The following is an 11,741-nucleotide window of genomic DNA, read 5'->3' on the forward strand; positions in this document are numbered from 1 at the left end:
TGTCTAACCCTAACCCCTGTCTAACCCTAACCCCCTGTCTAACCCTAACCCCCTGTCTAACCCTAATCCCCCGTCTAACCCTAATCCCCCGTCTAACCCTAATCCCCCATCTAACCCTAACCCCCTGTCTAACCCTAATCCCCCGTCTAACCCTAATCCCCTGTCTAACCTTAAACCCTGTCTAACCCTAATCCCCCGTCTTACCCTAATCCCCCGTCTAACCCTAATCCCCTGTCTAACCCTAAACCCCCGTCTAACCCTAATCCCCCGTCTAACCCTAATCCCCCGTCTAACCCTAATCCCCCGTCTAACCCTAATCCCCTGTCTAACCCTAAACCCCCGTCTAACCCTAACCCCCGTCTAACCCTAATCCCCCGTCTAACCCTAATCCCCTGTCTAACCCTAATCTCCCGTCTAACCCTAATCCCCCGTCTAACCCTAATCCCCCGTCTAACCCTAATCCCCTGTCTAACCCTAAACCCCCGTCTAACCCTAACCCCCGTCTAACCCTAATCCCCCGTCTAACCCTAATCCCCTGTCTAACCCTAATCTCCCGTCTAACCCTAATCCCCCGTCTAACCCTAATCCCCCGTCTAACCCTAATCCCCCGTCTAACCCTAACCCCCGTCTAACCCTAATCCCCCGTCTAACCCTAATCCCCTGTCTAACCCTAATCTCCCGTCTAACCCTAATCCCCTGTCTAACCCTAACCCTACCTAACCCAACTTTAACCTTGACCCCTACCCAACCCTAACCCTTACCATCCAGCCTTGTCGTCTGTCTTCCTCTTTTTAACCTGTAAAATGCTGAAACATGTTGTAACATCTTTCCTCATGCTTCCAGTAGTAGCACACCCATTAGGTTTGTAAAGTCTGTTCCAGTAAATGATTCCCTTCAACATAACCCTAGAACTCCTCAGGTCCTGATGGCTTCCTTACAGGGGGGTGATAACGTTGGCATCGGTCACTGTGAAACAAGGCATTTCCTTTCCACATTAAAACATAAAACACAAATAAATCCCTTTCATGCTGGACTTTAACACTGGAAAATAAGTGATGATTAAAAACAACTAGAAACAACTTAATGCCCCAACAGTCCATCTCCTCATAGGAGGATCAGTCTGTGACAAGGGTCCACCATGGTTCCATGATGACATCACAGAAACCAGGGTTCCATGATGACATCACAGACACCAGGGTTCCATGATGACATCACAGACACCATGGTTCCATGATGACATCACAGACACCAGGGTTCCATGATGACATCACAGACACCAGGGTTCCATGATGACATCACAGACACCAGGGTTCCAGGATGACATCACAGACACCAGGGTTCCAGGATGACATCACAGACACCAGGGTTCCAGGATGACATCACAGACACCAGGGTTCCATGATGACATCACAGACACCAGGGTTCCAGGGGTCAGGACTCGTCTCCAAAGGAAGTTGAACCCAACTCTAACTTTCCTCTGTTCACCTGCTGAGTCCAGAAGAGGAGCAGAATATGCAGCACTCTGGTATGGCTGGTCACTCTGCACTCTTAGAATAGAAGGTGCTACCTGGAACCATGAAGTGCTCTTCAGTTTTCCCCATAGGAGAACCCACTGACAATAGTTATTTTTGGTTCCAAGTGGAACCCTTTCACTAATACAAGGTTCTACGTTGGAACACTTTCATCACTAAAAGGTTCTAAGTATAACCTTTATCACCACCAAAAAGTTATACCTGGAACTAAAAAGGGTTATCCTATGGGGACAAGAAAATAACCCTTTTAGAAGCCTTGTTTTTCTAAGAGTGTAGTTGGAGTCAGTCAGTCTAGCAGTGAGTCTGGCCTGGAGTAGCCAAACAGTCTGAAGTCTGGTTCGTACAGCCTGTAGAGTTCCCTCCTGGCCACTAGGGGAACCCTGCTGAACCAGTCCTAACCCTAACCCTAAGAGTGTAGTTGGAGTCAGTCAGTCTAGCAGTGAGTCTGGCCTGGAGTAGCCAAACAGTCTGAAGTCTGGTTCATACAGCCTGTAGAGTTCCCTCCTGGCCGCTAGGGGAACCCTGCTGAACCAGTCCTAACCCTAACCCTAAGAGTGTAGTTGGAGTCAGTCAGTCTAGCAGTGAGTCTGGCCTGGAGTAGTCAAACAGTCTGAAGTCTGGTTCGTACAGCCTGTAGAGTTCCCTCCTGGCCACTAGGGGAACCCTGCTGAACCAGTCCTAACCCTAACCCTAAGAGTGTAGTTGGAGTCAGTCAGTCTAGCAGTGAGTCTGGCCTGGAGTAGCCAAACAGTCTGAAGTCTGGTTCGTACAGCCTGTAGAGTTCCCTCCTGGCCACTAGGGGAACCCTGCTGAACCAGTCCTAACCCTAACCCTAAGAGTGTAGTTGGAGTCAGTCAGTCTAGCAGTGAGTCTGGCCTGGAGTAGCCAAACAGTCTGAAGTCTGGTTCATACAGCCTGTAGAGTTCCCTCCTGGCCACTAGGGGAACCCTGCTGAACCAGTCCTAACCCTAACCCTAAGAGTGTAGTTGGAGTCAGTCAGTCTAGCAGTGAGTCTGGCCTGGAGTAGCCAAACAGTCTGAAGTCTGGTTCATACAGCCTGTAGAGTTCCCTCCTGGCCACTAGGGGAACCCTGCTGAACCAGTCCTAACCCTAACCCTAAGAGTGTAGTTGGAGTCAGTCAGTCTAGCAGTGAGTCTGGCCTGGAGTAGCCAAACAGTCTGAAGTCTGGTTCATACAGCCTGTAGAGTTCCCTCCTGGCCACTAGGGGAACCCTGCTGAACCAGTCCTAACCCTAACCCTAAGAGTGTAGTTGGAGTCAGTCAGTCTAGCAGTGAGTCTGGCCTGGAGTAGCCAAACAGTCTGAAGTCTGGTTTGTACAGCCTGTAGAGTTCCCTCCTGGCCACTAGGGGAACCCTGCTGAACCAGTCCTAACCCTAACCCTAAGAGTGTAGTTGGAGTCAGTCAGTCTAGCAGTGAGTCTGGCCTGGAGTAGCCAAACAGTCTGAAGTCTGGTTCGTACAGCCTGTAGAGTTCCCTCCTGGCCACTAGGGGAACCCTGCTGAACCAGTCCTAACCCTAACCCTAAGAGTGTAGTTGGAGTCAGTCAGTCTAGCAGTGAGTCTGGCCTGGAGTAGCCAAACAGTCTGAAGTCTGGTTCATACAGCCTGTAGAGTTCCCTCCTGGCCACTAGGGGAACCCTGCTGAACCAGTCCTAACCCTAACCCTAAGAGTGTAGTTGGAGTCAGTCAGTCTAGCAGTGAGTCTGGCCTGGAGTAGCCAAACAGTCTGAAGTCTGGTTCATACAGCCTGTAGAGTTCCCTCCTGGCCACTAGGGGAACCCTGCTGAACCAGTCCTAACCCTAACCCTAAGAGTGTAGTTGGAGTCAGTCAGTCTAGCAGTGAGTCTGGCCTGGAGTAGCCAAACAGTCTGAAGTCTGGTTCATACAGCCTGTAGAGTTCCCTCCTGGCCACTAGGGGAACCCTGCTGAACCAGTCCTAACCCTAACCCTAAGAGTGTAGTTGGAGTCAGTCAGTCTAGCAGTGAGTCTGGCCTGGAGTAGCCAAACAGTCTGAAGTCTGGTTCGTACAGCCTGTAGAGTTCCCTCCTGGCCACTAGGGGAACCCTGCTGAACCAGTCCTAACCCTAACCCTAAGAGTGTAGTTGGAGTCAGTCAGTCTAGCAGTGAGTCTGGCCTGGAGTAGCCAAACAGTCTGAAGTCTGGTTCATACAGCCTGTAGAGTTCCCTCCTGGCCACTAGGGGAACCCTGCTGAACCAGTCCTAACCCTAACCCTAAGAGTGTAGTTGGAGTCAGTCAGTCTAGCAGTGAGTCTGGCCTGGAGTAGCCAAACAGTCTGAAGTCTGGTTCATACAGCCTGTAGAGTTCCCTCCTGGCCACTAGGGGAACCCTGCTGAACCAGTCCTAACCCTAACCCTAAGAGTGTAGTTGGAGTCAGTCAGTCTAGCAGTGAGTCTGGCCTGGAGTAGCCAAACAGTCTGAAGTCTGGTTCGTACAGCCTGTAGAGTTCCCTCCTGGCCACTAGGGGAACCCTGCTGAACCAGTCCTAACCCTAACCCTAAGAGTGTAGTTGGAGTCAGTCAGTCTAGCAGTGAGTCTGGCCTGGAGTAGCCAAACAGTCTGAAGTCTGGTTCATACAGCCTGTAGAGTTCCCTCCTGGCCACTAGGGGAACCCTGCTGAACCAGTCCTAACCCTAACCCTAAGAGTGTAGTTGGAGTCAGTCAGTCTAGCAGTGAGTCTGGCCTGGAGTAGCCAAACAGTCTGAAGTCTGGTTCGTACAGCCTGTAGAGTTCCCTCCTGGCCACTAGGGGAACCCTGCTGAACCAGTCCTAACCCTAACCCTAAGAGTGTAGTTGGAGTCAGTTAGTCTAGCAGTGAGTCTGGCCTGGAGTAGCCAAACAGTCTGAAGTCTGGTTCGTACAGCCTGTAGAGTTCCCTCCTGGCCACTAGGGGAACCCTGCTGAACCAGTCCTAACCCTAACCCTAAGAGTGTAGTTGGAGTCAGTTAGTCTAGCAGTGAGTCTGGCCTGGAGTAGCCAAACAGTCTGAAGTCTGGTTCATACAGCCTGTAGAGTTCCCTCCTGGCCACTAGGGGAACCCTGCTGAACCAGTCCTAACCCTAACCCTAAGAGTGTAGTTGGAGTCAGTCAGTCTAGCAGTGAGTCTGGCCTGGAGTAGCCAAACAGTCTGAAGTCTGGTTCATACAGCCTGTAGAGTTCCCTCCTGGCCACTAGGGGAACCCTGCTGAACCAGTCCTAACCCTAACCCTAAGAGTGTAGTTGGAGTCAGTCAGTCTAGCAGTGAGTCTGGCCTGGAGTAGCCAAACAGTCTGAAGTCTGGTTCATACAGCCTGTAGAGTTCCCTCCTGGCCACTAGGGGAACCCTGCTGAACCAGTCCTAACCCTAACCCTAAGAGTGTAGTTGGAGTCAGTCAGTCTAGCAGTGAGTCTGGCCTGGAGTAGCCAAACAGTCTGAAGTCTGGTTCATACAGCCTGTAGAGTTCCCTCCTGGCCACTAGGGGAACCCTGCTGAACCAGTCCTAACCCTAACCCTAAGAGTGTAGTTGGAGTCAGTCAGTCTAGCAGTGAGTCTGGCCTGGAGTAGCCAAACAGTCTGAAGTCTGGTTCGTACAGCCTGTAGAGTTCCCTCCTGGCCACTAGGGGAACCCTGCTGAACCAGTCCTAACCCTAACCCTAAGAGTGTAGTTGGAGTCAGTCAGTCTAGCAGTGAGTCTGGCCTGGAGTAGCCAAACAGTCTGAAGTCTGGTTCGTACAGCCTGTAGAGTTCCCTCCTGGCCACTAGGGGAACCCTGCTGAACCAGTCCTAACCCTAACCCTAAGAGTGTAGTTGGAGTCAGTCAGTCTAGCAGTGAGTCTGGCCTGGAGTAGCCAAACAGTCTGAAGTCTGGTTCATACAGCCTGTAGAGTTCCCTCCTGGCCACTAGGGGAACCCTGCTGAACCAGTCCTAACCCTAACCCTAAGAGTGTAGTTGGAGTCAGTCAGTCTAGCAGTGAGTCTGGCCTGGAGTAGCCAAACAGTCTGAAGTCTGGTTCATACAGCCTGTAGAGTTCCCTCCTGGCCACTAGGGGAACCCTGCTGAACCAGTCCTAACCCTAACCCTAAGAGTGTAGTTGGAGTCAGTCAGTCTAGCAGTGAGTCTGGCCTGGAGTAGCCAAACAGTCTGAAGTCTGGTTCATACAGCCTGTAGAGTTCCCTCCTGGCCACTAGGGGAACCCTGCTGAACCAGTCCTAACCCTAACCCTAAGAGTGTAGTTGGAGTCAGTCAGTCTAGCAGTGAGTCTGGCCTGGAGTAGCCAAACAGTCTGAAGTCTGGTTCATACAGCCTGTAGAGTTCCCTCCTGGCCACTAGGGGAACCCTGCTGAACCAGTCCTAACCCTAACCCTAAGAGTGTAGTTGGAGTCAGTCAGTCTAGCAGTGAGTCTGGCCTGGAGTAGCCAAACAGTCTGAAGTCTGGTTCGTACAGCCTGTAGAGTTCCCTCCTGGCCACTAGGGGAACCCTGCTGAACCAGTCCTCCTGCCAGCTGCTGGCCGTGTGGTTCCTGTGAGAGGAAGGGAAGTCCACCACGTTGTCCACCTTCAAAACCCTCAGCAGCTGTTCAGCATCCTCCTCAACCGTCTCCAGCTGGCCCACAAAGTCATACTGGGGGGGAGAGACGGAGAGAAAGTTAACCTTAACACATTGACTAGCTTGACTAGCACGCACAAGCATGTGTCTGTATTGTATTTCTTCTTCTTTTTTAACAGTATCCCTTCCATCTCAAACTGCTCAAATTAACATCAAACCTGGTTTAAAAACCCCGATAAAGCAACACCTCACGGCACAACGCCTCTCCCCTATTTGACCTAGATAGTTTGTGTGCATGTATTGATATGTAGGCTACGTGTGCCATTTAAAAAATGTATGTAGTTCTGTCCTTGAGCTGTTCTTGTCTATTAATGTTCTGGGTTAGGGTTAGGGTTATAATACTTATTCTTAGACATTGGATAATAATATAGCATTTTGATGTATTACCTGTATTTGACAGGGGTGGCAGAGCCGGTACACCTGTCTCCAGTGCTCGTTGAAGGGGGCGTCGCTCTCCGTTTGGGGGTCCAGTAGGTATTGGACGAACTCTGAGAAGGAGGGGCGGATTCCCGCAGGAAACGCATCGCCCACCGCCACGGGGGGTTCAGAGTGGTTACCATAGCGACGGAGCATGAGCAGAGCGAATCGCTGGTAGAAGTCCTCGTTGGGCTGCTCAAACTTGTTCCGATACGCTGAGATGAGACGGACGAACGGATCTCTGACAAACAGGAACTTGGTGTACTTCTGGAGCTTCACCTTGAAAACAAACAAACCACCTTTATTAAACCACCTTCAAAACAAATATCCAGTGCATTCGGAAAGTATCCACATTTTGTTTCGTTACAGCCTTATTCTTATTAATGTTTTAATCCTTAATCAATCTACACACAACATCCCATAATGACAAAGTGAAAACAGGTTTTTATTTATTTTTTGCAAATGTATAAAACATAAAAAACAGAAATACCTTATTTACATAAGTATTCAGACCCTTTGCTATGAGACTCGAAAATTGAGCTCAGGTACATCCTGTTTCCATTGATCATCCTTGAGATGTTTCTACAACTTGATTGGAGTCCACCTGTGGTAAATTAAATTGATTGGACATGATTTGGAAAGGCACACACCTGTCTATATAAGGTCCCACAGTTGACAGTGCATGTCAAAGTAAAAACCAAGCCATGAGGTCGAAGGAATTGTCCGTACAGCTCTGAGACAGGATTGTGTCGAGGCACAGATCTGGGGAAGGGTACCAAAACATTTCTGCAGCATTGAAGGTCCCCAAGAACACAGTGGCCTCCATCATTCTTAAATGGAAGAAGTTTGGAACCACCAAGACTCTTCCTAGAGCTGGCCGCCCGGCCAAACTGAGCAATTGGGGGAGAAGGGCCTTTGGTCAGGGAGGTGACCAAGAACCCGATGGTCACTCTGACAGAGCTCCAGAGTTCCTCTGTGGAGATGGGAGAACCTTCCAGAAGGACAACCATCTCTGCAGCACTCCACCAATCAGGCCTTTATGGTAGAGTGGCCAGACGGAAGCCACTCCTCAGTAAAAGGCCAATGACAGCCCTCTTGGAGTTTAACAAAAGGCACCTAAAGACTCTCAGACCATGAGAAACAAGATTCTCTGGTCTGATGAAACCAAGATTAAACTATTTGGCCTGAAAGCCAAGTGTCACGTCTGGAGGAAACCTGGCACCATCCCTACGGTGAAGCATGTTGGTGGCAGCATCGTGCTGTGGGGATGTTTTCCAGCAGCAGGAACTGGGAGACTAGTCAGGATCGAGGGAAAGATGAATGGAGCAAAATACAGAGAGATCCTTGATGAAAACCTGCTCCAGAGCGCTCAGGACCTCAGACTGGGGCGAATGTTCACCTTCCAACAGGACAACGACCCTAAGCACACAGCCAAGACAACGCAGGAGAGGCTTCGGGACAAGTCTCTGAATGTCCTTGAGTGGCCCAGCCAGAGCCCGGACTTGAACCCAATCGAAAATCTCTGGAGAGACCTGAAAATAGCTGTGCAGCGACGCTCCCCATCCAACCTGACAGAGCTTGAGAGGATCTGCAGAGAAGAATAGGACAAACTCCCCAAATACAGGTGTGCCAAGCTTGTAGCGTCATACCCCAAGAAGACTCGAGGCTGTAATCGCTGCCAAAGGTGCTTCAACAAAGTACTGAGTAAAGGGTCTGAATACTTTATAATAAATATTATTAATAAATGTGCACAATTGTCTAAAAACCAGTTGTTGCTTTGTCATTATGGGGAATAAGGCTAAACCCTAACCCTTAAAGTCAAGGGGTCTGAATACTTTCCCAATACACAGTATACATCACTTTCACCTTTATGTAATACATTCAACCAAATGTAAAGAGCTGTGAACTGACAATCATCAGGGTTAGTGTCAGCTGTGAACTGAACATCATCAGGGTTAGTGTCAGCTGTGAACTGAACATCATCAGGGTTAGTGTCAGCTGTGAACTGAACATCATCGGGGTTAGTGTCAGCTGTGAACTGAACATCATCGGGGTTAGTGTCAGCTGTGAACTGAACATCATCAGGGTTAGTGTCAGCTGTGAACTCACCAACATCAGGGTTAGAGTTAAGAGGTAAGAGGTGAACTGACCTTCATCAGGTGTCGTGAGAACTTCCCGTAGCGTTTCCAGAACTTGTTGAAGGTGAAGTGGAGGCTGCTGTTGTGGACCATCTCCTGAGGAACCGCCAGAGGGTCCCTGTATGGAACTCCCTCCTGGAGCAGACTCTCACTGAGCACGATCATGATCCTCTTCCAGTTACTACACGCCACCTACAGTCAAAATATAGATTGATTTATTATGGATCCCCATTAGTTCCTGCCAAGGCAGCAGCTACTCTTCCTGGGGTCCAAACATATTAAAGCATTTACATTACATATAAAACAAAATATAAAACAGTACATCATATAACATTATTACACCACTACATACAGTGGGGGAAAAAAGTATTTAGTCAGCCACCAATTGTGCAAGTTCTCCCACTTAAAAAGATGAGAGTGGCCTGTAATTTTCATCATAGGTACACGTCAACTATGACAGACAAAATGAGAAGAAAAAAATCCAGAAAATCACATTGTAGGATATTTAATGCATTTATTTGCAAATTATGGTGGAAAATAAGTATTTGGTCAATAACAAAAGTTTCTCAATACTTTGTTATTTACCCTTTGTTGGCAATGACACAGGTCAAACGTTTTCTGTAAGTCTTCACAAGGTTTTCACACACGGTTGCTGGTATTTTGGCCCATTCCTCCATGCAGATCTCCTCTAGAGCAGTGATGTTTTGGGGCTGTCGCTGGGCAACATGGACTTTCAACTCCCTCCAAAGATTTTCTATGGGGTTGAGATCTGGAGACTGGCTAGGCCACTCCAGGACCTTGAAATGCTTCTTACGAAGCCACTCCTTCGTTGCCCGGGCGGTGTGTTTGGGATCATTGTCATGCTGAAAGACCCAGCCACGTTTCATCTTCAATGCCCTTGCTGATGGAAGGAGGTTTTCACTCAAAATCTCACGATACATGGCCCCATTCATTCTTTCCTTTACACGGATCAGTCGTCCTGGTCCCTTTGCAGAAAAACAGCCCCAAAGCATGATGTTTCCACCCCCATGCTTCACAGTAGGTATGGTGTTCTTTGGATGCAACTCAGCATTCTTTGTCCTCCAAACACGACGAGTTGAGTTTTTACCAAAAAGTTATATTTTGGTTTCATCTGACCATATGACATTCTCCCAATCCTCTTCTGGATCATCCAAATGCACTCTAGCAAACTTCAGACGGGCCTGGACATGTACTGGCTTAAGCAGGGGGACACGTCTGGCACTGCAGGATTTGAGTCCCTGGCGGCGTATTGTGTTACTGATGGTAGGCTTTGTTACTTTGGTCCCAGCTCTCTGCAGGTCATTCACTAGGTCCCCCCGTGTGGTTCTGGGATTTTTGCTCACCGTTCTTGTGATCATTTTGACCCCATGGGGTGAGATCTTGCGTGGAGCCCCAGATCGAGGGAGATTATCAGTGGTCTTGTATGTCTTCCATTTCCTAATAATTGCTCCCACAGTTGATTTCTTCAAACCAAGCTGCTTACCTATTGCAGATTCAGTCTTCCCAGCCTGGTGCAGGTCTACAATTTTGTTTCTGGTGTCCTTTGACAGCTCTTTGGTCTTGGCCATAGTGGAGTTTGGAGTGTGACTGTTTGAGGTTGTGGACAGGTGTCTTTTATACTGATAACAAGTTCAAACAGGTGCCATTAATACAGGTAACGAGTGGAGGACAGAGGAGCCTCTTAAAGAAGTTACAGGTCTGTGAGAGCCAGAAATCTTGCTTGTTTGTAGGTGACCAAATACTTATTTTCCACCATAATTTGCAAATAAATTCATTAAAAATCCTACAATGTGATTTTCTGGATTTTTTTTCTTCATTTTGTCTGTCATAGTTGACGTGTACCTATGATGAAAATTACAGGCCTCTCTCATCTTTTTAAGTGGGAGAACTTGCACAATTGGTCGCTGACTAAATACTTTTTTCCCCCCACTGTATCAATATAAAGTCAGGTGACATGAACAGAGGAAAAAGAGCTGAGCTATATTGTATGACAAAACAATGGGAAAATGCTATTATTTTATATTAATACAATTGCTCAGAAAAATAGACTTTGTTTTTGTTTCTCTCAAAAATATATGGGTCAAAATGATTGGCATCCCTGTTTCAATACCTTTCAATACCTCACCTTGCTAGGATAATGGCACTGAGTTTTTTTTTAAATGTTCATTCCTCCATAAAGAATCTTTCCAGATCCTTGATATCCTTCGTATGGGCTTATGGACTGCCCAATTCAAACCACAGCTTTTCAATGGGGTTCAAATCCGGAGACTGAGATGGCTATTGCAAAATGTAGATTTTTTGGTCAATGAACCATGTCTTTGTGGATTATGTGTGCTTGGGGTTAATGTCTTGCTGGGAGAAGTTTCAGCTTCCTGGCAGAGGCAACCAGGTTTAGGGCTAAAATGTCCCGGTGCTGAGTAAAGTTCATGATGCAGTTGACCTTAACAAGGGCCCCAGGACCAGTGGAAGAAAAATAGCCCCATAACATTTTTATTTATTTATTTTTTATTTCACCTTTATTTAACCAGGTAAGAAGCCAGTTGAGAACAAGTTCTCATTTACAACTGCGACCTGGCCAAGATAAAGCAAAGCAGTGCGATAAAAAACATGAAAGATCCAGCACCATTTTGACAGTAGGTATGGGGTTATTTTATGCATATGCATCTTTCTTTCAAACACCACTGGTGTGCATGGCCAAAGACCTCTATTTTTATGGCATCCAACAAATGTAAACGTCTGGAGATTGCTAAACGGCATTAGCACTTGGATTGGAAGCTGTGCTCTGGTCAGATGACATGGACATAGAGCTCTTTGGCCAAGCACCCCAGTGGTGGGTTTGGTGCCCGTGGCCGTTTGGGTGGGTGTGTGTACCTTGGGGACGTAGCAGTATATGATACCGTGGCGGTCGTCGACAATCAGGTGATCCAGCTCCCTGTAGGGGATGTCGTCAAACGAACGGTTCTTCCCCGGAAAAGCCAGGTCATCACCATGGTGACAGAGGTCATGG

The 11,741-nt window shown here is 48.1% G+C and overlaps 1 protein-coding gene across 1 annotated transcript; it reads right to left on the reverse strand.

Moving 5' to 3' along the window:
* Positions 1-4,529: 4,529 nt before the first annotated feature.
* LOC311118183 (carbohydrate sulfotransferase 12-like) lies at positions 4,530-11,737 on the reverse strand (the record flags this gene model as incomplete). Its single annotated transcript, XM_084193038.1, has 4 exons — positions 4,530-6,173; positions 6,546-6,854; positions 8,726-8,905; positions 11,606-11,737. Coding segments are annotated over 4 exons (858 nt in total), but the record flags the coding sequence as incomplete, so codon positions are not given.
* Between the last annotated feature and the right edge of the window lie 4 nt (positions 11,738-11,741).

The sequence above is a fragment of the Coregonus lavaretus genome (genome assembly GCF_964263955.1).
Source record: "Coregonus lavaretus genome assembly, contig: HAP1_SCAFFOLD_4378, whole genome shotgun sequence".
Classification (NCBI taxonomy): domain Eukaryota; kingdom Metazoa; phylum Chordata; class Actinopteri; order Salmoniformes; family Salmonidae; genus Coregonus; species Coregonus lavaretus.